Here is a 27167-nt window from a genome sequence, read left to right on the forward strand (position 1 = left end):
CAGTACAGTTTGAAGAATACTAAAAGACTGTCAGGTTTTATTACTGTATAATAATGTAAACCAAGACATGCTGGCTCCAAACAAAACCGGATCGTTGATTTACAGTAAAAAAAAAATACAGTAGAAAATGCCCCCAGTTAATCTAGAGGGAAACCTGTAACAAACACTCCAGTTTGCTGGGATTTTCAGCAGCACGGTAGGTTTTTAGAAGTGACAGGGCTGTAACAGATCCTTTTCTGCTGCAGCAATGGGGGGTTTTCATTGGGTTATCATTGTTACATCAACCTAAATACAACTCCAGGTCCATATTGTGTTTCCATGCAAGTTCGCAGTACCGTCCTGCTGATGCTCTGGGGAACATGTGTTTTCTTACCTTCCACACTTAGGGCTGTATTTAGAAAACACTGGCTCCCTGCTAAATACTGAGGGCTTTAACGTGCTGATATTTTAAGACTATGGTCTCACGCATTACCACCACAGATAAGGGCTTCTCTGGGTGAATTTTAGCAAGCTAATATACAGAATTTCTTGCTTGTTTTTTTTTTAACGAGAAACCATTGAGCACGTTGAAGATTGAATTACTTTCTGATGAAATGTCTACCAGATTAACATTATACATATGCATGATGGATTTTCCAAAGGTACTGAGAAATACTATAAAGCACTAAATATGTTGTGTAAGAACTTGCAGCTAGAAATATGATTGACTTTGCCTCCCTAAGACCCTCCCTCTGTAAATCACGACCCCCACAAGCCAATAGATTCTACCAAAACCAGAAATCCTTCCCTGTATTCCACCCCTTTAAAAGCTGTTCAAGCATATTTCATAAATAGCATGCTGGCACTTGATCTAAACCAGGAATCTCCAGCCCTGGTCCTGCGGGTTTTCTACTTGTCTTTCTTTACATTATCGATGGCTAAAGATCTGGAACACGTGTTAATCTTAACTGAACCAATTATTGGCTTCAGTCAAGTAACAGAGATTGACTGAAACGAAAACCAGCAGCCACTGTAGCTCTCCAGGACCAGGGTTGGAGACCCCTGATTCTACACTGATAACAATAATCTTTATTTTTAATATAGCGCCTTTCACAATAAAAATAGCCACAAAGCGCTTCACATGAATAAAAACATTCACAAATATTAATAATAGAAGAAAAGCAAGAAAAAACAACTAAAAACACACAGAACAGTAAAACAAGGCAGAGAATAAAAGGAACATCATTTTAGCGTAAAAAACGTTCCATTATAAGAGTGTGTTTTTAATCTTGTTTTAATAGCAGTGACACTTGATGCTTCCCTTACAGAGCTAGGCAGATCATTCCTGAGTTTTGGGGCCCTATGGATGCTCTCCCACCTGTTTTTTTTTTTTTTTTTTTTTTTTTTGTGGGATCATTGAAATACGATGGTGCAAGGCTATTTAATGCCTTATAACTTCAAAGCAACACCTTCAAATCTATGCAGGAGTAATGTAATCTTTTTCTACGCAATTGTGCTGAAGGTTGGGTTAAGTATTGTACTATACGGTATCTATGCCTATTCAAATATGCATGTCTAGTGGGTTGTCCCCCTCTGCCTATGCTTGTAATGTTAAATCAGCTCTTTTTCTGATTGACCTTACCTGGCATCTCAAGGGGGCTGGTGTACTGTAGTAGCCCTCATGCTGGTTATTAGGGGCTTTCATGGTGTGAGCCTTTCCTAACTATGCAGAAATATACGATGGTTATGGGAACATTTACTGCCTTGAGCTGCTCCCAGAGAAACATGCTGTGACTTCTATAGCAAAACAAGAACAGACTGTCTCCTTCGAAACAATAATTCCACATATCCATGCATCCAAGTAGAATTGAACTTCTTGCAACATCTGATACATCCAGGCGGGGGGAGCATAAATAACTCCCCATAGGAAAAAAATAAACAAACAACTTTTTCATTTCAATTTACGAGTAGACAGGCATGGGAAGCAGGAACACAGAGTGTTCCTGAATCCAGACAGGCAAAATCAAGTCACTCGGCAGTGTCCGGTGTACTTGTAAAGCTGGCAAAGCAAACTCTAATCAACATTTTAAGGCTGTAGGTAGGGGACGCTATCGATGCACAGAGTGGTAAGTGTATGGGACAGGTACTCAAGCCACATTGGTGTGGCTGAATTTTTGGGATCCTTTAAGAGACTACACAAAGTTCTAAGATCAATCAGTTCCAAGGAACTGAACGTGAGCTGATGGGCTATTTTGATTGTATTAAATATATATTTGTAAAAACTTGATTGAAACTACAGTGAGATTTCATGAGGGACAGGCAAAATATATATTTAATTCAAATGAATCAGGATGCTAATGAATAGAACACATGCCACCCAATGGCTAAACGCTGCAATTGCAGGTAAGTAGCATTAGGGAAGGTAACCCCAGTTCCAGCGAACCATGCAGCTCCAGCTTTAAACACAGAATTCAGTATATTTTTTTTAACCCTTTAAGACCCAGTTGGAGGTTTCATGTAATAATTTAATAACAAAATCCAAGTATTAAACGTACCACGTGTCTGTTAGTAAGCTCAAAATGTTACTGTTAATGTTAAATGTTTGTAATTTTTAATTATTAAACGATTGCAATAGGTTTATCACACCTGCTCTGCTACCAATGGTTCACTTCTTTCAGAAGTGGTGTGTGTGCATTTTATTATTAAGCACCCACAGATTAGAACCTGCTAATGTATACCCCACATTAACATGTCTGTTTACTAGACTAAGAACAATATATAAAACACAAAACCAAATCACGCGTTTAAAATGCGTTTCTTTATTCGGATAGTTCAGGATAATGGCAGCCGCAGGGAACCAGTTAATTACACTTTGTTTGTTTGTTTTGTTTTTACATATACCCATCGCTCTCCCCAACCTTTTCAAACCTGAACTTTAAAATAAAGAATTCCCTGGACAGGAAAGTCGGTTTGTGGAATGGCTTAACTTCCCAACGGCAACAAGTGTCATTTTGCTTCCTCGTGTAAAGTGCTACTGTTTGTCAAGATGACTTGGTTTTATACCTTCGTCTACAAAAAAACCCAGATATGATCAATTACACACTCCACAAATATAAAAAACTGTTGATAAGGTATAAAACAGAAGAGCCTAGGAGTCTCATTGAAGTGGCACAGCCTCGTAAAGAACCCTGTAGTATACAGGGTATACTAGCACCATTGAGTTATATGCAACACTGAATACCAAGATGGTACTGGAGTTCATAAAAACAGCAAACACAAGCAAACAATATTTACAGGCAAAGAACAAATCATCGTACAGATTTACATGATTAAAAGATTCCTTCAGTAGAGGCAAACTGCAAGGGAAGTGCAGTCAGCTACTACGTAAACTCCTTGAGCACTTCCAAGGAACTCAATTAGTTGGGACCTCTTAATAAAGGCACCTTGCCAAAATATTCTGCACACACACACACACACACACACACACAATAATAACTGGGTGAAGTATCCCAACAAACAAAACCTTTAGTTCTAAAACTGAATAACCAGAGAGGACGTACAATTCACACAAACACAGCGTCAGTGAAATGGGGGGGGGGGGGGGGGGGGGGGGGGGGGGGGGGGCTTTTTGTTTTAACAAGAACATTTCTTGAGTGTCACAAAAGGTTGTCCCACAGAGAAAGCAAGAGACGCGAATCAGGTGCACAAAGGGCAGTTCTGCCCAACACTGGGGCAAAGTTAAGTGGAAGAAAACAGCTGGATTCTTTAAAATAAGAGAAAAGCTTTCAGAAAACAAAGTTAAGATTTTCAACTTTCCTTCAACCCCCCCCCCCCGCCCCATATTCACTTCAACAGTGAACAAAGTTTCCTGAAAGTTGCCTCATGTTTCAACGTTTTAGCATGGATCAGCAATTCACAATCTGTTTCATTCTATTAAAATACACCAGGTAGAGGGTTTATCTGTAGTTACTGGCTTAAAACAAAAATGCGCCCAGACGCAGGCACGGCACATTTGTACAGAAATGCAGTTAGCCTTAAGCAATAAATAATTTTTTAAAATTTGTCTACATTTCTTTTTTCAGGAGTTGCTGCAGGGTAAAAACTAGAAGCTTTGGCACAGCAGTTATCTATAAATAGAATCCTGGCACTACACTAGAGTTCCTATCCAATCCTGGCAGAAAGCTGCAAGAGGAAATAAAAATACACATTCTCCACACGCCAGGTTCACAGAACCTGATCTACTGAAACGCGAGCGTGAAGGTCAACCACCTCCCCCCTTCTTAATAAACAGCATTATCACCGAGTCACTCAACTACTATTATCACCCCTCCCCCTTGATAACCAAAGGAATCAATCGCCACCTAGACCCGCCAAGATGTCTTTTGTTTATGACTTAATTTGATCCGAATATTTTAAAACCATTAAATGCAAACTGAAGTAACTTGGAAATTATAACAAGAGGGAGAGAAACACCTACTTCTGGGGTTAAAAACAAACAAAAACACACATAACGTGGCTGTGCCATACACTGTGGCCGAGCTGTGGACAGCATTGTCTCAATCCATGCAGGGAGAGGGAGAGGGGTTGCATTCTCCACGGCCAGCTTCAACATGAAGTTACAGTTATGGAAGTTAAAATACATAGCTTTGTATTCTTGTTGAAACCTCTCCATTTCCTAACATTTGTGTTGAAGGTTTACCTTTCCACTGTTCTCTTGTAACCCCTGCACTGTGAATAAAGAATGCCTGGGGGGGTCTATATTGAAACACATGGAGAAGCAGTAACATTTGTTTCCCCCTTCTGCAAATCGATTTAAAACATACATATTGGATGACAGGCAATGTAAATGGAGGCTATCAACCATTTGTTTTTGTTTAACTCTTTAAAAAAGCAAAGATTTGAAAACTCCCGAATGTCAACAGGCATAAACAAAGGAACCTTTTTTTTTTTTTTTTGTTGTTTAAAGCAAGTCACTCGACAGGAAGCTGAGCTTTTAACTATCCTGATATGCGACCATTGGTCAACATGCACAGTGACGTCACTGTAGTGTGCTAAGCCAGCATGTTGAATAAAGACTAATATGAAACTATACAAAATATATATACAACAAGGAATATGCCACAGCCTCTGCAGTTCAGCATTTTGTTCTGCAGAGAATTGTCAGAGTAGCTGCAGATGTGAGGCTTACAGAACTGTGTCTCTTGAATTTTACTGAGGGCCAGTCTGGAGAGGAACCTGTTTGTTCCTAGAAGCCATTGATGTGTCAGAGGTCAACAGGGGTCTTCCTGTTCAATTTAAGTCAGTTTGCCAGGGTCCTGGAAATTAAAAAGGTTCTTGTGTCGTCGAAAACTGCTCATCACACAAGGATCCAAAAAGAGGATTTTTTTTCTTCTCAAAAAAATGGCAAAAATGTTTTTTTCTCTAAAGTCCCTATTCACAAGCACCCCAAATGGCAAAGTTCAGAGGTCAAAGGTTGAGGATGGGGACATCAAAAAGGTCGCAGAGGCCTTCGCTTTCGTCCAGGTTGTAGATGTAGTCGTGGTCGCCAGGAGGTGGGGAGAGCCGCAGCAAGGGAGCAAACACTGAGAGGAAAAACAAACACGTACACATCATCCCAAATGTGTAAACCAAGCAGGAAAACATGCACTCATCACGTGACCCTGTACAAATACAATCTAATCCTTTTAAAACTACCAATAAAATCTCAGGTCACAATTTCAATTATATATATATTTTTTTTTAAAAGTACTGAACAGCATGTTAAGAAAATAAAAACCACACGCTAAAGTAGACTGAGATGGTACATTCTATGACTGAAGGGGAAAAACTATTCAGCCATATGTAGGAGCCATTAACATTAACAATTTGTTGTGATTTTGAACATTTTACTGTTTATCAATGTGCTAGTCAAGAACACATACCTTCTGAGGACATGAGTTCTTCCAGCAGGTCTGCGCTCATACATTCTGCAGAGGAGAATCGCATTGCATTTACTATTTATATATTAATATCACAGTTCACAGAGACTCGCCTACTGGCTCCAGCTGAACAAGATAATAAGAACAGCCCTGATTATAATCCCATCACTGTTTCTTTTACCTCAAAATGTGTGAAACAGACAAGAAAGGTTTGGAAAGCGTGGGATTTAAACAGAACTACAATAACATAACATTTCTCAACTGCTTAGTACTTCACTCTGATCCTATATTAAAACAGCAATCAAACCATCCATAACAAAATACATACCTTTAGTAGGATCAAACATTTCTGATAATTCTTTGGGGAAATCGAGCACTACAAAAAGAAACAAACAAAAGTAACTGACATTGCAGAAAGTTCAGCAGACAGTTTCACAGCAAAACCATCAGGTGGCATTATTTAATTGTATCCTCGAAAATAAAAATTTTAGTTAACCAGTAAGATATGTATACTTAAGTGTTCACTGTTGCCATTTAATAAAGTATTTGAAACTCTTTGCTTAGCTGTTCGCTGAACACACTGCTGATCACTGTATGCAGTTAATCCTGTACCGCTGCCTAAACCAATTCACTCCTCATTCAAGCCAAAAGGCGCTCCTGATTTCACCCGATTTCTCCATGAATTTTGTACAAAGCTCCACGCATTGGACCAGAGAATAGGCCTTAAATCTACAATGCTGTTTTACTCCAGAAGAGGGCACTGTTGTGCTGTGTAAAAAACTGCATTAACGGCTCATCCTTTGAACTGAAGATAACACGATCAACTATTATTCTTTCAAATAAAGCCGACATTTGCAGCTGCCTCATAACCCTTTAACCCCCTCAGGGATCAATAGTGTACTAAATGCTCCCGGGACCTTGCACTTTGGTATAAAAGCTATAAAGGAGCAGCTGTTTCATGACTGGTTGACTTTTTTTTAAGTGTAAAAAGACTATGTTTATAACTGACTAGCTTCACTTTAGACCTTTTCCTGCTTTAGCCAGATAAAGACATTATTTCTAGACTTTACAGATTTCTGCCTAAGATTTTACTTCATTCCCAATGCTGAATATCATGAAAACTGCATTGAAAATGATGGTGAATCTTTAAGATGTGCTATTGCAATGGGTAAATTTATACAAAAAAGGTAACAAGGAACAGACCGATACATGTTATATAGAAACAAAACACAACAAACAGGGGAAAGAAAGAATTTCAGTACAACCATCATCACAGATTCAGAGGCAAGTGGAAAAAAACCCTTTAGCAGTACATGTTTTACACAAACGTGAACCAGAGAATGAGAATTTGAGTCCCGCTGAGCAAAAAGTAGCTCCAGACTTTAAAACCACCATCGACTTTATTTGCTGACACTTTTTCCACACTATCATTCACAGCTTGTGATTAAATCACGTGCACAGCCGATGATCTGCACCCAGAGGAGTGGGAATCGAGAATATGAATCTATCCAGGCCAGTAAAGTCATCCACTCTGCTAATCTAAGAGTCCAGCTGCAATGCAGCTTCACATGCCACCCTCAATGCTTTGCGACACTCTCTTGGCTACAATGACCATAACTATTGTGCACCTGTTCCATTTTAATTCTAGTAAAGTTCAAACATATAACAGAGACTTAACATTTACTTAAAAAAAAACAAATCTAATTGGATATATCTTTTTTTTTTTTTAAATCTATACTATATAAATACTGTTAAACCAAGCCCCAATTTTCTGGTATATCTGGCACCAGTTGCACCTGGATGTAGACCCACACAAGCGCCAACCTTTCAAAGATGATGATGCCGAAACGTGCAACAGCACCAGGGCTGAGCTAGATAAAGGAATTCTGACACAGTGAAGGGGGTGTACGTGCCAGTGCTTGTGAATGAGTCTTTAAAACTGGGGTGAACCGCAAAGAAAAGGACCCCTTTCTGGTCAGAGTTTTAGGTGCCTGAAGCCTATAGAACACATTGTGGCACTCTGCATCTGGGAGGGGTGCTTCACATATAACCCAAGCCCTGCTGGATATACACTGTTTTACATTACAGCAGAGTGGCATTAAATACAAGAACATTGTGCATGAAACCAACACTGGCTAACCTGTCAAGAACCAAAGCTCCCAAAAGAACTTTCAATATGCACAACATTATTTATGTAATTTTATGGGTACAGTAAAATTAACTTATTAGCTACTGTGTAGACTCGCTTATGCTGCACAATTCAATTAAACATTGTTGGAAACCATGGATTGAGAATTGATTAGCAGTTTGCTACGCCTACAGACAAGTATGTTCAATTAAACATACAACAGTACGCCAAGTTACAGTAAGTATCAGATTCACTACTGTACTTCCCCTGTGAATACAGCAGGCCTAGTTTATGAATAACTGCATGACTTGATAATGCATCTATAACTGAAATTCCCCTTCACAAGCACAGCTGCACAGACCTAGCAGGAAAGTGCAGCCTGCCTTGCCTTCCTGACAGGGGTTTACAGTACTGAGAACTAAGCCTTACCCTGGGGAACTCAGCGCAACCGTTCCATTCCTTGCAATGCCAACACCTGCTGCGTCACTGTCCTTATCTAACCCCATCACCACCAGGGCAGTGCACAGCAGAGTAATGGGTGCGCACCCCTTAATGAGCTCCACAGCACTTGCAGTGAATACAGTTGCACGCAAATGTTACACGGCAGAAATGAGAGCAATAACCAGAGCAGGGACTCATTCTGAAACTGCCGTTTGCAACGTTATTTCTCAGCTCATTTTCTGTTTAAAGGCTGGGTTTGTAATGTAGGGGCTTTTTAACAAACCACAGAATTCATATGAAAAACCAGACAAGTCAATCTTGTGGTAGAACAGAGTCCCTGTGTAGCATCAACACCTAAAAACATTTGTAGTTTCATGTCCCCAGAATAACCCAAATGTGGCATGTCGGCTCCTAAACATCATTACATCCTGTTCGTATCTGGTTTGACAGCTGGCTGGGTTGGACCAACAGGCTACAACAACCCAGATAGCAGGGCAGAGAACTTCCTGGTTACTTGGTTGCCTCCTACAGGCTTGGGAGGATAACACACTTTGGGAGATACAGATTCTAAGCTTAGATTGTAAAACAGGATTTTTTTTTGCAGCAACTTAATTTCCCCTAATGGCCCTCAAGATCCATTTTTGCTGCAATAAATGTTTGCGCTTCTTTTTCTTTTAATGTACGGCACATGTATGAATAATATATTTCACGGCACATTAATTTTGTGGATTTTTAATAAACACAAAATTAGCAAATATTTCTTGCTCGCGAAATTCATGTTTTACAGTACTTAAATATAATGTCTGACATCAGCATATTTCAACATGCGAGGACCATGTCACGCAGACTGTATTTACACATGTTGTACTAGAACAGGAAACACGCATGCAAAGTGGCTGTATTTCGTGAACTTCATAAAAACGTTGCTATATTGCAGCGTATAAAGAGGTACGTACATTCTAAAGGATCTGACTTGATAGGTTCAAAGGACATGGAGGATGCAGGAAGGGCGGTGCTGCTGTCCAATGAGGCGGAGGACTGGAGGGGTTGGGTGTCTACGGACGCTGTCTGGTTGGTGTCTGGTGTGTCTGTTGTGGGTGGGGCGAGGTCAAGTCCACTGCTGGGAGCCTCTGGTGCAGGCACAGGGTGGACAGAGAGAGAGAGAGACACTAGTGAAGCTCAAAACACAAAAGGGACAAATTAAAAACTCAATATAACTATTGTTGCTGAACAAACTTTTGACGTCTTGAAAGCTAGCTAGTTCAGATCACAGTTCATCTAAAAAAAAAAATACCATGTATATTACTGCTATAACCTGGTGCTAAACTTGCATTAATTTATTTATTATTGCAAAAGAGCAACAGCAAACAGCTCTTAAGTTATTGAAATGTGGAAATGCAAGCCAATCGACTGACAAAGGGGTCGCTAGTTACCGGCGGTGCTGGCTGGCGAGGCCGCTGGCAGGGGCGTGGTTTGGTGGGCAGCCTGGCTGGCTGACACTGGAGTGGAGGGTTGTAGCGTAGGCTGCGGAGTACTTGGCTGGGAGGACAGGGTGGGCTGTTTGGGCGTGGGTGGCGTGGCGGCAGTGGGCAGGCTCTGAATCAGGTCCTCGGGAGGCGGCACGGGTAACACCACGGGCGGAGAGCTGGCTGTGTCCTTGTTGACCAGCAGCACCTCAATGGGACCAAGCGTACTCTTCAGGTGGATCTGATACTTCTTCTGTCCGTTCAGCACCTGAGAGAGAGAGAAAGGTAAAAATGGTTCAGGCACACATTGCAGGACAGTCCATTAGAGCCAACTGTCTAATGAAAGGTTATCCATTTGATGAAAGTACGAAGCAGTACCTACCCCCTCTGGGACTGGAACCTCCAACTGTGTTCCTGAAGGAGCTCGGATAGCTAGAAGGGTGTCCCCTACAGCAAGGGGACAAGAGCTCAAGTTTAGGTCATAAGTGCATTCAAAAGCAAGACACCCCAAACATGTATTATACAGTCCAGAGCAATACATTTCACAGGACAAAAAGGCAAACCGATGGACATTAAAGTAGTTACCTGTGAAGCAGCTGCAGATATCTTCATGGGTTACATAAGCTAATGTTTCCATCTGTTAAGGGCCAAGTGCAGGGGTAATGTTGCAGTATTTAGCTGCGTGGAGACAGCACATTTCTCAATATCTATACGTGGTGCCAGAGATGATGTAGCCCTAAATACCAAGACTTCTTAGCATCAGCTTTGCTCAGCCTGACACCTTACCACTATTATTACTTGTTACACACACCTCCAATATAGACAGAGCAACAACTGAATAGCGCATAAGCAGATCTCCATTACATACAGTTAAATATTATAAGGACCTTGTGCCAAGGAATGTCCACACCAAGTTTAATTTTACTCAAGCATTTTGCAAGATTGTTAAAAATGTGAATACTGGCCCAGGTGGCAATATGCACCACAAGCACCTTACCTTCCAAGCAACATTTCAAATAATCATATCATACTGAACACACAGAACACAACAAATCCTTCAAGCGCCTTGAAGGGTTAGACAGCAAGGCCAGCGCAGTAGAAGAAAGGATATTGGCTATTCTGGATGTCGTCCGTCACGTTCTTGATGCTCTGCTGCACCCACACCCTCTGCTGATCCAGCTCGTGCTCCCGTCTCTCCAGGTCCTCCAGCTCCGCCTTCAGGTCGATCAGCTTGTCTGCAATCTCCCGCGTGTTACAGCCGGGGCCGACCCCTCTGAGGGAAAGAGACACAGGGGGCAGGAAGGGTTAGGAGGCATGTCCATACCATGACATTTACAGCTAGTGAGGAATAGGAGGAAAGGAAGAAGTGGGAAGAGAGGGGGAGAAACTCAGCAAGGGGTGACTGGAGAGGAAGAAGGAGACACAGCTATGTGTTCAACACGCTCACTCAACTCACTTCCACTGAATGCTGTTTTTGGACTTTTTCTCTATCAGCCCGATTCCCTCAAGGACGTTGGTGATGTCATAGATCCGTCTCTTCTGTCTGACTGCGAGGGTGTCTGCTGCCTGCAATAGCAACATCATTACAGAACCAGCACAAAATTCAGCAGGCCCGCTGACGCGCAAATTAGTGGTGGCTTTCAGGATCTTCATGGGTTACATAAGCGAATGTTGCAGTATTTAGCTGCGTGGAGACAGCACATTTCTCAGTATCTAGAGCCCCTTGCTCCTTTTGTGTGCAGAAATTCCTTAACCAGTAGCAGACTGTGGGCCTCCTACTCTTCAACAAAAGTCTGCTAAGCAAGTCCTATATTACCAAGATATACATCTGCGATTACATCAACAAACCACATGCAGACCCAACCACAAGGAACTACTCCAAGAAACCCCTACCTTTAAAGAAAAAGAAGCACAGTTCAGAACAGATGCAAACCACATCCTGAATCAATAATCAATAAAATCAGAAAAGCCTAGTTCACTGCATGTTGGCAAAACCAAGACAAAATCACATGCAATCATGCAGAATATAGCTCTCTGGAAACAATTCAAAACTGCTTCCTTGTTTTCACCATATGACACTCGAGACCCTGGATCCAATGTCACTTTCTTCAAGTCTAGAACTCAATTGCACCCACCTGCAAACACCTACACCACATAAAGCAGTAGGGCTATTCTTTCTACATCCAGTACATCAACATATTCATTAAAACAGAGCAATTTCACAACTACTCATGAAGAGTCTGCTGCTGATCCACAGTTAGAAAACAAAGCATGAGCATTTGCAGTCTTAAGACAAAAGGTAGCTATGCTCCTTTTCAATTAGCATTGTTGATTTAAGGCACTAAATTACTGAGCAAAGTAAATTACAGTTTCTTATGGCTCTTAACAGCATCCAGCTCACCACAAGTGCACGCCTACAGCACTTTCAAAAAGGCAGCTATTGCTACTGTTCTGAAAAACACATTACAGATAATAGCAAGATTAAGAAATTCTCTTATGAAAGGCTACAGAAGCCACCACTGACCTCTCAAACGTTACAGATTTTTACTGCACACCTCTGCAGGCAATTCCCATTAACATTAGGGTAAATCAACTCTCCACCTCTTTCAACACTGCAGCTCTGTACAAAGTAGTTGGGCTGTCTACTGCACACATGAGGATTGCTAAGTATGTCATTCATAATTCAACAGCTTTGCGTGCTGCATTATTTTTATGAAAAAAATGTACTTCTTGACTTAAGCCTGTGGCATTCTTGCAAATCCTGTTTTTGCAATACAGAATTTCCTGAAAGAGGCAGGGCTACCAAAACCAGCATTTCTGTCTTGACAGGGCTTTCAGAAATGAAATATAATCCAACACCACACTAAAGGTCAGTAAATGACCTGGGCATTGCTCAGGATTACTTCACCTGCGTGTGTGTTTCTGCAGACACGCCCGCACACTACTTTCAAACCACGCCAACAACAAAAACAGAGCAGAAAGTTTCACAAAACTACCCTCCTGATGACCTTGCTATATGGACATAAGGGTTACTACCCTGCTAGAAAGCAATAAATCCACCATAAACACCTCTTCTATGAAAATAATGCCGGACAGAAAAATTATGATGACACCGAGACCCAAGCAGCAAAACTCATATTTAAATGCCTTCTCGCGGTACACTCCACAGCCCACGCGTGTTGTAATAATATCGGGATCTTTACTGGCCGACCCTATTGCAAATGACAGACAGGACTTTACAACCAAATACAAATCTGAATGTTTAGCAAATATTCAAACATTATTAAAATGATAAACGCCGCTTCACTTGCCACTTTAAGATCCAGTACTCCGTCTTTGGCCTCCTGAAGTAAGGTAACAAATTTGGCGGTGAGCAACCCGAGGCTCTTCTCGTGTCGGCTGGGGGTTTGGGGCTGCATAGGCTCGGCCATGGCGCCCAGGGTAGTCCGGGTCCGGGTCCGGGTTCGGGTTCGGGCTCGGTTCTGCAAGGTTCTAGTTGCTTCGTGTTGCTCTCGCTACAATACTCTGTCTAACCAGAAGATACCTGAGTCACGATGTGCTGGGAACACGGTACGGTTCGGTTCGGTTCGGCTGACAGGCAGTTCTGATCGGGTATGGCTCAGCAATGCTCCCTGTTTCTAAATCCACTCGGCCCGCAGCCACCGGCAATGAGGTCTTGGTATGGAGCCGTTAGCGGCGCACTGTACGCTGGGATTGATTTGAACTCCAGGGACCGTCTGCAAATTACAATCACTGAATGCTGAAGTCCATCACAAGGGAACACGATACTCTTATGAAAATAATCTCACCTATATTCCATATTGCAGGGCAAAAATAAATACGTGATATATTATATTATTATATTAATATCACAAGTATTAATGATATTAACTATGGATTGTGCAATATAAATAAAAAAATAATAATAATCTATTTAATTGGTTATCAAATATAACAGTTTTATTCTGGTTACTTAGTTTTACCATTTAAATACATTTCATAATCTGTGAAATGCAGCCTGTATACCTGAATTGTATATTTGTGGCCGCTCAAGTCTTTACTGTAAAGCGCTCTTTAAAAAAAAAAATCAAAGGCGGGGGATTCCAATCATAGCAGCATGCGCTTGACTTTACAGCCGCAAGGCGTAAAATGCAATAACAATACCAACCAAAAAAAACCCAGTCCGCATATAAACGCCCACTCTTCCTTGGGATGGATCTTTAAACTCCGCTTCCTGCTCGGGCAAGTCTCCCGCATTGAGTTTATGGAGAATTTCCACATGACCTGAAATGTAGGGAGTGTCTAACAATGACTTCCACCAAAAAAAACACCGGTATGACAATTTAGCCAAACTCACACTGCCTTCCTGTAAAGGGTTCTTTTAAACCATTTTAAAATAATTGTTTTTCTTTTTAACGCAGCTCTAATCGTTAAGCCACCTCCCTCTCGTTGCCCAACTCTCAGTCTCTCAACTCTATCAAGTCACCCCAGCTCCCATTCTCTCAGCTCTAACCACTAAGCCACCTTTCCTCCTAGTCCCTTCTAGTTAAACTGGCTTAGCCTATGGACAACATTCCATGACTTATTCTGAAGAGGAATCCCAATTGAGGCCCATCATCAACATACTAAACAAAAAGAGCCCTCTTTGTGCATGAAGTGTAAAAAACAGGAACGAAACCTTCCCCTCCCTCAGCACCTCCTAGACCTGTTGTCCTTATGAATTTTTTGTCTTTGGTTGAATGCAGCACGGCCCTCCCATTCCTCAGCCCGCCGAGAACTGGAGCCAATCATAGACCACTACCTGGGAGAAGCCGGTCTCTGGGGTCAAAGGTCACAGTCAAATGACCTGTTCATTCCACTGTCGAGATGGCTCCCAGAGTGACCAGGCACTAAGCCATCGGTGTAGCTCAGTGTGGAGATCTCATTTGACCAGCATGGTAATATGATACAATGAATACCAGTAGACCACTGTTGGGGATTCAAGAAGCTCCTGAAAAGTCCGCTGGTCCTTAACCATTGTTTCTGCCAGCTAAAGGCTTTTCATTTTCTTTGTGCACACGTTTTGCCAATGTGGTGTTTTTATAACACATTATAAAAAAAAAAAAAAACTTGACAGGAGGCATCTTACACAGTGCCACATGATGGATGTATATGGCATAGCTTCTAATTATAATAATGTTTTAATACTGCACCCTTACTCCTGTTTACAATCATTAGGCATGTTTATATATTGCAATTATTATTATTATTATTATTATTATTATTATTATTATTATTATTATTATTATTATTATTATATTGCAATCACTCAAATACAAAGGGTTTTAATTATAAGGGTCTGCTCTTCAGTTCTTATTACCTGCAACAGACATGCCACATAGTCAGGGCTTCCCAGCCCTGGTCCTGGGGACCTCCTGTGCCTGCTGGTTTTCATTCCAACTGACCTCTCAATTATTTAACTAAACCCTTCATTTGACTATTCATTAGCTTAATTAGGCCTTTTAAATTGTTTTCAGCTTTTAAACAGTTGGAGATTTCAAGTTAGCTATACAATTTTATAAGTAAGTTGAAATAGGCAAATTTGTAGGCGCTGAGAGCAATTAAAAAGGTCTCATTAGGCACATTATTAGTTCAGTTAAGGGTTGGGAAGGGTTGGTGAAGCCCTGGACTGAATCACCAGCTTGCCTTTATACAGTAGAAGCGAGAGTCAGTGCCATCTAGTGATCCACTGGAACACGTTTCCTTTGACATTCCTGGAGATACAGGTTGTGCTGGCACTATACGTTTGGCACAGTGGCAAACAGTTGCTATAGCAACACCAAAAGCAAGCTCCGACGAACCCAAACAAGACTGAACAGTGACCTCTCAGAAGGGAGCTGCTGCAGTAATGGATGGACAATTTGGAATTTGGTCTTCATTAGTCTTGCACTTCATCACCTGTAAATGCTTTGCAGGGAGCTTTGACTGACATGCTTGCTGTTTTAAGGGTGCTAACAGCAGCAGATCTGAAGTCCACTATATAATTGTTCAATTGGATGATTTTTTAATAGTTTTATCGGTGGCATAGTCCTAAATCTGAAGGTACCAGAGTGCCATTGGCAGAACGCTGATGTCTGAGCTAACTATCGAAAATAGCATTGCAAAATACAATACAAATATGGTTGAAATAGTCTATGGTAGGATAGTAAGCTGGTGTGGTTGATGCCAGTGTCCACTGAAAGTGAATCTATAAGATTTATGCTGCATACATCCATTCTTCAATACTGGATAATGTGGAATGACCCATAAATATTTTGCCATTCCTCAATGGCAGCCATATGCCATGAATGCACAATGAGGCGATTTGAAAGCTTCGCGACACCAGGCTGGGACGGGCGAGGCACATTGTTCAGAAGACAAAGGGATTTGATGTCTCAGTGCAGCTCAGTGCAGGTGGTCCTTCAGGCAGGAGGTGGAGCCTTCAGCAACCTTCAGTCATGAATGTGTTAGCAGCTCTTTACTGAGCCTTGCCCAGCTACACTTTACCAGAAAACCACAGCACACACTCATTTAAAGTACCATTATCTAATGTAATGCATACATTTGTATAGCTCAAAAGGGTCAACTTCCCAATGTTTCAGTATGTTTAACTGTTTACTTGTAGGCTTTTGATGCCATAGGAAATACACTCACATATTTGTATTGCAATATATTAATGGGCTTGTGATGTCATTTACATAGTCAGAGACACGACTTTCTTTCCTCTTATTATTTGACAATAATCTTTTTTAGTGTCCACCCCTAGCATGCAACACCTAGAAACTAGAATCAGGTATACTCAGTCACGTCTGTACTGCACAAGGGAACAGCTTATCAGGTATACTCGGTCACGTCTGTACTGCACAAGGGAACAGCTTATCAGGTATACTCGGTCACATCTGTACTGCACAAGGGAACAGCTTATCAAGTATACTCGGTCACGTCTGTACTGCACAAGGGAACAGCTTATCAAGTATACTCGGTCACGTCTGTACTGCACAAGGGAACAGCTTATCAAGTATACTCGGTCACGTCTGTACTGCACAAGGGAACATCTTATCAAGTATACTCGGTCACGTCTGTACTGCACAAGGGAACGGCTTATCAAGTATACTCGGTCATGTCTGTACTGCACAAGGGAACGGCTTATCAGGTATACTCGGTCACGTCTGTACTGCACAAGGGAACAGCTTATCAGGTATACTCGGTCACATCTGTACTGCACAAGGGAACAGCTTATCAAGTATACTCGGTCACGTCTGTACTGCACAAGGGAACAGCTTATCAAGTATACTCGGTCACGTCTGTACTGCACAAGGGAACAGCTTATCAAGTATACTCGGTCACGTCTGTACTGCACAAGGGAACATCTTATCAAGTATACTCGGTCACGTCTGTACTGCACAAGGGAACGGCTTATCAAGTATACTCGGTCATGTCTGTACTGCACAAGGGAACGGCTTATCAGGTATACTCGGTCACGTCTGTACTGCACAAGGGAACAGCTTATCAAGTATACTCGGTCACGTCTATACTGCACAAGGGAACAGCTTATCAGGTATACTCGGTCACGTCTGTACTGCACAAGGGAACAACTTATCAGACATGGCTCCCTGCCAGATCTCCCACACTTCCTGGAACCATCCCCAGGATTACTTTTCATTATAGAACTGCTATCGTTATCGCATCAAACAACAAAGCACAATGTGTGTTTTGTTTTTGGGGCCTTTATATAGTGTAGGCATTCATTTCTGCAAAGCCTTCAAATAGTGTTACTTTTTTAAAGTATTTCAGTTTAATTGTGAGGTGAAGGAACCCAGCCAAAACACACCCATTGAATTTGCAAACCCTGTAAGAAACGAAATGCAGTTCCTGATAAATGTTTAGACTAGAATTATTTTATGTTTTCAAACAAGATAGTTTTTTTTCTGGTCACACCCAGCAAACAAAGCCCTCCAATCCACCAAAGATATCTCGGTTCAGCCTTTAGTCACAAAGCTAATAAACTTGGCAGGTTAGCACTTAGCTTGCGGGAAGTCTAACTGTTTGTTTGGATGAAGATAAGGAAACCAAAGAAAGAAATCTGAAACTAGTTTGTTTCCATCAGCTTGAGATTACTTCTTAATGGTGGAAATATTGGTGGTTGGGTAATAATTTATAAATAGCAGTGATAGCAATCTGACCTTTGCAGATCTGAGAGATGTATGGGGAGGTGTGCTGCCTCTTTGCAGATCTGAGAGAGGTATGAGGAGGTGTGCTGCCTCTTTGCGGATCTGAGAGAGGTATGGGGAGGTGTGCTGCCTCTTTGCGGATCTGAGAGAGGTATGGGGAGGTGTGCAGCCTCTTTGCGGATCTGAGAGAGGTATGGGGAGGTGTGCTGCCTCTTTGCGGATCTGAGAGAGGTATGGGGAGGTGTGCTGCCTCTTTGCGGATCTGAGAGAGGTATGGGGAGGTGTGCATCCTCTTTGCGGATCTGAGAGAGGTATGGGGAGGTGTGCATCCTCTTTGCGGATCTGAGAGAGGTATGGGGAGGTGTGCAGCCTCTTTGCGGATCTGAGAGAGGTATGGGGAGGTGTGCAGCCTCTTTGCGGATCTGAGAGAGGTATGGGGAGGTGTGCAGCCTCTTTGCGGATCTGAGAGAGGTATGGGGAGGTGTGCAGCCTCTTTGCGGATCTGAGAGAGGTATGGGGAGGTGTGCTGCCTCTTTGCGGATCTGAGAGAGGTATGGGGAGGTGTGCAGCCTCTTTGCGGATCTGAGAGAGGTATGGGGAGGTGTGCTGCCTCTTTGCGGATCTGAGAGAGGTATGGGGAGGTGTGCTGCCTCTTTGCGGATCTGAGAGAGGTATGGGGAGGTGTGCAGCCTCTTTGCGGATCTGAGAGAGGTATGGGGAGGTGTGCAGCCTCTTTGCGGATCTGAGAGAGGTATGGGGAGGTGTGCAGCCTCTTTGCGGATCTGAGAGAGGTATGGGGAGGTGTGCAGCCTCTTTGCGGATCTGAGAGAGGTATGGGGAGGTGTGCAGCCTCTTTGCGGATCTGAGAGAGGTATGGGGAGGTGTGCAGCCTCTTTGCGGATCTGAGAGAGGCATGGGGAGGTGTGCTGCCTCTTTGCGGATCTGAGAGAGGCATGGGGAGGTGTGCAGCCTCTTTGCGGATCTGAGAGAGGCATGGGGAGGTGTGCAGCCTCTTTGCGGATCTGAGAGAGGTATGGGGAGGTGTGCTGCCTCTTTGCGGATCTGAGAGAGGTATGGGGAGGTGTGCAGCCTCTTTGCGGATCTGAGAGAGGTATGGGGAGGTGTGCAGCCTCTTTGCGGATCTGAGAGAGGTATGGGGAGGTGTGCTGCCTCTGCAGATCTGAGAGAGGTATGGGGAGGTGTGCTGCCTCTTTGCAGATCTGAGAGAGGTATGGGGAGGTGTGCTGCCTCTTTGCGGATCTGAGAGAGGTATGGGGAGGTGTGCTGCCTCTTTTCGGGGGCTCCCCAATAGTGTGAAAAAAAACTTAAAGTGGTGCAAAACGTTTCACCCACTTTACTGGTTCAAGCAGTGTCAGCTGACTTGTTAAAGCTACTTCATTTCAAATAAAACACTGCCCTCTCGTGGTCAGTATCGCCAGTTACAATTATTTTTTATTTTTTATTTTTTACAGGCGTTTTATTTGGAGAGATCGGTCCCAGTTGGAAGGTGCAGTGGTTCGCCTCTTGACCACACTGAGGAACCGTCAGAACGTTTTCACACACCATATAGAGAAACACTGGAGAACAAGATGCCTACTCTAGCCCCTGTCTGTCATAGTAGATAACATTCCCCTGGATTGTAACTGCACAATGCTTTCCATTGGGGAGAAAGAATGCTTACGGGATACGTGTTTCAACCCATGCAATGGTGCTGGTGCCCAGTGGAGTAGCTGGTTACCTTCGGTTGAGGATAGTACAAAGTGTTCAGCAGTACTCCCGCTTATGAGAAACCACACCGTGCTTAGTTATCAATGACCTGTTGTAATGGCACACAATGGCTTATATGAAGCTGTTTATGTCATTTACAATGTCGTCTTCAATCATTGTCTTTAAACAAAATAATAATCACAGTTTCTTACTGTTACGTCCTCATGTTGCCTATATTACATTATTCTACTCCAGGTTTAAAAATAAAACTATGATATTTCACATTTCTTAAACTGACTCTGGCCGGGAGTCCTTTCTGCACTGTATCAGGGCTCCTCGCACTTCAGTTATAGCAAGGTCGAGCCGAGGGCACGATGACGTCTCTCTGTTCAACTTCTTATTCCAAAACGCAAAATAAAATAACCCAAAACGTGAAACTATTTAAAAAAAAATACTACTTCTCTGGACCAGTTCACCAGCAGCACTCGCCTTTTCACAGGTCACTCCTGAAATGATGTAGATTACACTAAACGTCATCACCCTGTCTGTAGTCAGAGAACACAAAGATATCGAGCACTCGCCCCTCCTCCCAGTCCAGTTCACCAGGAAGTACACTCAGCTGGGGATCACATGGAGACCACGTGGAGTGGATCAACAGCATTACTTCAGGGCCTCCGTCTGTGCTTTGGACTGGGAATTGCAATTAAGTACAAATATAAACACTGTGTATATCTGTGCGTATATACAAATACACGTTAAGCAGGTTACACCAAGGCAAATGGCAACAGACGCAAAAAGACCCAAGGTTAGAGATAACAAATTCAATTTATTTGTTCTCATTTCAGATTTCCAGTTCTGGCGGATAAGGCTGAATAGTTTGTTCCGCAAACACATCAGGTACACCCCGAAGCACTCTCCCACGCTTCATCGGGTATTATAATTAGGATGGTAATGCTACGGACCGCTGTTGCTGGGTTATTCGATTCATTTAGGTGTACCGAGTCATGTGATTTCAGTCTCTGTCTGCAAATGTGAGGTAGATTTAGTTTAAAAAGATTATTATTGTTGTTGTTATATTTTGGAAGCAGATCTGGTGTAAATACACGCCAACGTCCCTTCACATCAGTTTCTGTGTAAATCGATACTAACTGAATCGATCTGCTGTTAACCTTGTCTGGGATGTTCTATACCTGCTGAGGTGCACAGGAGAAACAACGTGTGTTCCAAAACCCAACTCTTAGCTCGTCGCCATTCTTGCTAATGGTATCCCACCAGGTGGTGTTTGATAGTGCCTTTCAGCTCAAGTTGTCCTGTAGAAAATATACAATGCTGTATTTTCAGTCATTGGTGCGACTTGTAGCTTTCAGAGAGTAGCACACCCTTTCTCAGATACATATTAAGAAATTCTTTACTGAATTGGTCTTCTCACTAGTTGGTTGATGTTGGCGTCAGCATCCAGTACTTTCAGATGCATCCCCTCTGTCTGTTTTACAGCAGGACAATGGAGCCAGCTCACAGAACCCTGGAGAAGACAAAGCGCTCCAGTCTTTCCTCAGCTGGTGTAAAGAGGTCAGGCTGGAACTCAGTGAGAAGGTGAGGACTCTGCGGTCCAGGTGTATTGATTGGACAAGTCGTGTGCGTCTTGTGATACCCTTCTCACACCACCTGTGTAATGCGAGGTCACCTGGTTTTGAAGACAGGATTATTAAATCAAGGAGCTCAGTGTTTGTTTGGTAGTGTGGATAGGGCACATGCCATTTTGATTTTGAGTGTGTGATGTGTGCTCTCCCTTCCCAGGTGTACGTTAGCAGGGAAGGCACTGTGGCTGACTATGGCATGCTAGCCAGGGAGGAGATTGAAGAAGGAGAGGTGATCTTTTCAATCCCCAGGGCTGCCCTGCTGAATCAGCACAGAACCGCTATCCACTCCATCCTCGAGAAAGGTGAGGGAACAGGGTCTGGAGACGGGGGTTTATTTCTTTTTTCTTTTGTTTTAATTATTTTTTTAAATTAAACATCAACTATTTCTGTATCACAGGAGGTAAACAAACAGTAATTAGGAAGAATCCAATCTGGGTGTAGGTGGCATTTCAGGGATGGCACTCACTCCCATTGCACAGCATTGGTCCATTCCTGGTTTTACTATCAGTTTAAGAAGACACATCCGAGCTTGTTACCTATACACAGTGGCTGATCAAGCTCATAGTAAAACCTGGAATGGGTGAAACTGCTCTCATGCGATAGGAGTCTCATTTCCATTCTTGAAAAATTCAAGCAAACAGCTTAGTTTTGAGAAACATGGTGAAAATAGGCTGAGAATATCGCTTACAGTTGTTGTTTTAAACGTTGCCTGGTGTTTCATGGCCTTGGTACTTCTGGCTGGGGTGTGTGGATGGGGCAGTGTCTGCTGTGCTCTGTAGCTGAAGAGGGCTGTGCCTTGTCTCCCTCTCTCTGTCTCTCCAGAGGAGGAGTCCCTGAAGAGCCAGTCTGGCTGGGTCCCTCTCCTTTTGGCGTTGATGTTCGAGTACACCAACAGCGAGTCTCACTGGAGCCCCTACCTGTCTCTCTGGACAGACTTCAGGGCTCTTGACCACCCCATGTTCTGGTGAGAATGGACGTTTCCTTCATCATCTATTCAAGTTCAAGTCGCTTTGATATCTAAGCATTGTACACCAAGATGTTTAGATAAATAATCCCTTTTTTTTGTTTCAATTTTTACTGGGTATTAAAACCAGAAAACCATAGGCTCTCTGTGACTACAAACTGTTTACATTGAATTGTGTTAAAAAGTTGGTCTTACCTTAACTTTCTCTTATTAGTGCTAAAAAGCAGTGAAGCGTTCTGTGAAGTGCTCAGCTCAGTTACAGCGTAATACTTGGAATGTAATATTATCAGCTGAGCTCAAGGTGATATGAGTGTGTCTGTGCTCCCGCAGGTCCAAGGAGGAGAGAGAGAGACTGCTGCAGGGCACAGGGGTCCCGGAGGCGGTGGAAAATGACCTTGCAAACATTCTGAAGGAGTACAACGACATCGTCCTGCCCTTTATCCAATCACATCGCGGGGTGCTGGACCCGCAGAAGCACACGCTTGAGCTCTACCAGAGCTTGGTGGCCTTTGTCATGGCCTACAGGTGAGAGGGCAGGGATCGGAGCTGGGGGGGCTTTGAACACCCAAATTAATAAAAACATGTTTTATTAAATCTCCCTTTTGCCACCTAATATAACCAATTCCAAATTCCATTGTTGTGTTTTTACCTTTTGAAATGAATCATGCAGATTCCCATCAACGAAGCGAGAGGCTACCTGCTCATACACCCACACAAACATAATAGACGTGCTATGCCAACCAACCAAACACAGCTGATGCTAGTTTTGTTGCTTTTGAAATGAATCATGCTGTTTTACTTATTTTTGGCTTTTGGAGGCTTGTAGTGAGTCCGATTAACCCATCAGTCACACATGCTACGGTGCAGTAAGAAAACAGCAAGAGGAGCACTTGGTTTCCCCAGAGTCAAACACTGCTAAGCCCTGTGGAATGGAAGGAGTAAAGATAGTGTCATTGTTCTCTGCTATTAAGATTCCTCTCTCTGTCCAGCTTCCAGGAGCCCCTGGAGGAGGATGAGGAAGATGAGAAGGAGCCCAACCCTCCCATGATGGTTCCCATGGCAGACATCCTAAATCACGTGGCCAATCACAACGCCAACCTGGAATTCAGAACAGTGAGTCACGTTCTTTTATAAGCCAGACCAGCTGCTGTGATAGCATAGACCTCACTGTTAATCAATAACAGCCTCACCAAGCTACACCAGGCCGTGCTGGCCAGTTTCCCAGGGATTGTGAGCAGACACTTGCAGAGTGAAGGCAGGGTGTCAGACATCCCTCAGAGAGGATTAGCGATCAACGGGTTTGTGATAGGAATTAAGATTATTTTTTTTTTTACTAATGTAAAATGAAACACAGGTGATAACCCTATAGATATGCGTATGCTTACTCTCCACCTGCACACTTTTCAGGAGAGTTTAAAAATGGTGTCTGTCAGGAGGATCAAGAAAGGAGAGGAGGTGTTCAACACCTATGGAGAGTTGGCCAACTGGCAGCTCCTGCACATGTATGGCTTTGTCGAGCCGTACCCGAACAACACCAACGACAGTGCAGACATCAAGATGACCAGCATGTACAAGGCAGCACTGCAAGGTGAGCGGCTCAGACACGAGGATGTAGAACTGAACTGCAGCCCCTTTGTGCACTCTGCTGGCTGTTTTACTCATACCAGTGCCTCTGAACCAGGGTCATTTCATCAGGGGCTTCTATTCTCATTTAGAGGATTTAAACCCCAGCAAATTTCCTTTATTCTTCCCCAAGCTTATAATACAAATTCGAAGTTTGAGAGTATTTCTGAAGGCAGTGATGTTTTTTTTTGAAATTGTGATTTACTGTACAACACTTCCAAAGTTTCGATAGATGAATAAAATACTATTCAGCTTAGCTATTTGTGCGTGGAAATGCAGCCCAATGGTTTGTTGATGTTTTACTGTCTGTTTTGTCCGGTCAGCTGCCAGGACAGAGTCGGAGCGCAGCCTAGTGGTGGAGAAGTGGGATCTCCTGTGCCAGCTGGACATCGTGGGCGAGGAGGGGGCGTTTGTGTTTGGTCAGTCTGGATCGCTGACTGACGAGGAGCTCTACACCTCACTGAAGGTCAGAGGTCACGGGAATTGGGTGGTGGATGGAGTTTAACCTGGGTGACGCAGCTTCTGCCGTTTTTGTGGACTGAAATGTGAATCAGTCGTTAAGTTTGATTATAAGCAGAGAGCATCATTGGCCTTTCCCACTGAAAAGCCACAAATGCATATCAAATCCAAACATGATTGTGCACGAGCTAGTAGCATCAGCTCAGCTTAAATCAGTTAACTGGCATTTTAAAACCCAAGATAAATTAATTCAGGAGTAAAATCATAACCTTTTATTCTGTATTACAGGGATAGGAGTAAGACTCCTATTGCATAGCAGTTTTCCCTATTTTAGGTTTTAAAATGGGCCTGATAGCATATAGGTAACAAGCTAATTTCTTAAATCCATAGTAAAACTAGGATCAAACTGCTGTGCAAATGAGAGTCCTTTATTATTCTCTGCATTCAAGGTTTCTATGCAGTTCTGTCGAGATGAAGCAGGATATGGAAATTTGGGGGATAAACCCTTTAAAAGGATTTTTCATTTGGTTGGCCAGAAGCAGCCCTGGCTTTCTCTCTATAAATGTATTTTCTCCTGCATGGAATCTGGGTGGGGGGTTGTTTATTTTGGAACTGATCGACGATCGAGATGCTCATCTCCTTGTATTCCTCTTCCAGGTGCTCTGTATGCCTGTGGAGCAGTTCAAGGAGTTTAAAGAGAACGAGGGCTGGGAGGAAGCAGAGGAGGATGATGAGGATGAGATGGCAGTGGCACTGTCCAACGAGGGGATTCCCAAACTGAGCTTGCCATGGAGACGGCTGCTTGGGGACAGTGTCGCCCTCACACTCCAGGACTATGCAGACGAGCTGCAGTCAGACAAGGAGCTGCTGGGAGATCAGCAGGCGTACGGCCGTCTCAGCAGCCGGGAACGCCTAGCACTGCAGCTCCGCTATGGGCAGAAAGTAACTTTACACCAGCTTCTGGAGCTGACACGGTGCCACTCTGTGTGAGAATTGACTGATGGGAGTTAAAACACAAAAATGTGGAAAATATTTTCACATTTTTAGCCTTTTAAAATTTGTCTTTTTCAAATCCTTTAGACCATGCACTATTCAAATATAAACTATAAAAATATATTCACACACGTCCCAAACATTTTACAGTAGCTCATTAAGCTGACCTTTCATTAGGGTTAATTTAATCGAGCACACATGCCATATATATATATTGTTCTGCAAGATGTCAATTAAGAGTTTCATTACAATTGAATGACGGTGTTTTAAGACTAACAGTTCAGCTATATTGATGTAGTTCCTCAGTAAATTAAAACCAGTAACTTATGGTTAATGTGGGTCACACCCTTACATTTTAAACCAGTAAAGTAAGTTCTACAGACACAATAGACATTTTAAGCTTTGAGAATAAAGAAACACGGTAGGATCTATTGAAGCAGCATATTTTTTTTTTTTAACCACTGAATTAAAAACAATTCAATTTGAAATGTCCCTATGTTTCTTTTTTTATTATTATTTCTGATGCACTTTATTTTTTGTAAATCTAGACAAATGCCCTATTTTTCTATCACAATGAGCATTCCATTTGCCTACTGGTAGCTTTGAGGTTGGTTGGGTTTTCCCTTTAAAAACATCAGTACGACAACCAATTTTCATGGTTTACCAGTAAATAAGGAGATAGGCTTGAAAGAGAAAACTTAAGGCCATCCTGTGACCTTCAGTCCTCCTGAGCAATGTGGGTTGCAGCAGTGGAGACATTCAAATTAGGCATTACAGATTGTATACTGTCTAAAACTAGTGTACATTTTTTTCCCCCTCAGATTTGCATGACATCCAATTGCACCCATGTTAAAAAAAAAAACAGACAGGATACATCACTGCACACATACCAAAAAGACCAAGGGTGTGTCTACAGCACTGAGCTTTTCAAGTGATTAAGCACTTATGAACAAGTTTGCATTAGACTGGCTGGGAACCATTATTTTGGTAAAGTGCTCCCTCGCTGTAACGCTCTCGATTATAACGCTTCTATGCATGTCCCCCAATTCCCTTTACTAGTGATTCATGCAATATTTCTACAGTATATACAGTACAGGTGTTGTTCAGACTGTTAACAACTTCTCAGTTTAACTTCCATTTGTCTCTCCCGGTTGATACAGTATTTGAACTGAAGCAAAGCTGTACTGGCACTTTATAACACAGACATCTTATTCCAGATTCATGTTATAACTAAATAAATACTAGGCCTACTATGTCTTAATGTATTTACTTTTTTGCTGCAAGAGGAGCTGCAGCTTTCTCCGGGAGACAAGATGCTTCAGCCCTGCTCCGGCAATTGAACCTGGGGCAGGTCCTCTTCTTTCTCACCCCAGCCGATCTCCTTTTCGCACTCGGTTTGCTTGGCAGCCGCTTTGAACTTAACTCCAGCCCACCGTTTAGCCAGGCTATTTATGTTTAAAAACTTAATTAACATGATGCACCCATGGGAATGTTACCTTTTTTTTTTCTTTTTTGGTAAAAACAAATAATAGCATTGATGACATGGTGCTTTATGCATGGTTAATTCACGGAAAGTTACATTTTTGTTTCATTATACGTGCATTATAGATATGGAGTTATTTTATTTTGTATTTTAGTCAGATCTGTGTGTGTGTGTCCT

At 42.6% G+C, this 27167-nt stretch overlaps 2 protein-coding genes across 5 annotated transcripts; one reads left to right on the forward strand and one right to left on the reverse strand.

Annotated features, from left to right (window-relative positions):
- Positions 1-3593: 3593 nt before the first annotated feature.
- Positions 3594-13646, reverse strand: LOC121325141 (transcription factor E2F4-like). Of its 3 annotated transcripts, none has more exons than XM_041267449.1 (10): positions 13244-13646; positions 11389-11498; positions 11044-11205; positions 10518-10561; positions 10315-10379; positions 9900-10200; positions 9423-9644; positions 6226-6273; positions 5901-5945; positions 3594-5561 (listed from the first exon to the last, which is right to left on the reverse strand). In XM_041267449.1, the coding sequence occupies exons 1-10, from the start codon at positions 13361-13363 to the stop codon at positions 5446-5448; spliced, it is 1233 nt and encodes a 410-aa protein (XP_041123383.1). In that variant the 5' UTR covers positions 13364-13646; the 3' UTR covers positions 3594-5445. The 3 variants fall into 3 exon arrangements, with proteins under 3 accessions (XP_041123383.1, XP_041123385.1, XP_041123384.1); XM_041267451.1 differs by having other exon boundaries at positions 9423-9596; positions 13244-13644; XM_041267450.1 differs by lacking the exon at positions 5901-5945.
- Positions 13647-20053: 6407 nt separating this feature from the next.
- setd6 (SET domain containing 6, protein lysine methyltransferase) lies at positions 20054-26763 on the forward strand. Of its 2 annotated transcripts, none has more exons than XM_041269562.1 (9): positions 20054-20633; positions 21323-21421; positions 21626-21770; positions 22291-22432; positions 22763-22957; positions 23422-23545; positions 23840-24020; positions 24379-24521; positions 25172-26763. In XM_041269562.1, exons 1-9 carry the CDS (start codon positions 20607-20609, stop codon positions 25502-25504), a joined length of 1389 nt encoding a protein of 462 aa, XP_041125496.1. In that variant the 5' UTR covers positions 20054-20606; the 3' UTR covers positions 25505-26763. The 2 variants fall into 2 exon arrangements, with proteins under 2 accessions (XP_041125496.1, XP_041125497.1); XM_041269563.1 differs by lacking the exon at positions 20054-20633 and adding an exon at positions 20652-20725.
- Positions 26764-27167: the final 404 nt, after the last annotated feature.

The sequence above is a fragment of the Polyodon spathula genome, chromosome 13 (genome assembly GCF_017654505.1).
Source record: "Polyodon spathula isolate WHYD16114869_AA chromosome 13, ASM1765450v1, whole genome shotgun sequence".
In the NCBI taxonomy this organism is placed as follows: domain Eukaryota; kingdom Metazoa; phylum Chordata; class Actinopteri; order Acipenseriformes; family Polyodontidae; genus Polyodon; species Polyodon spathula.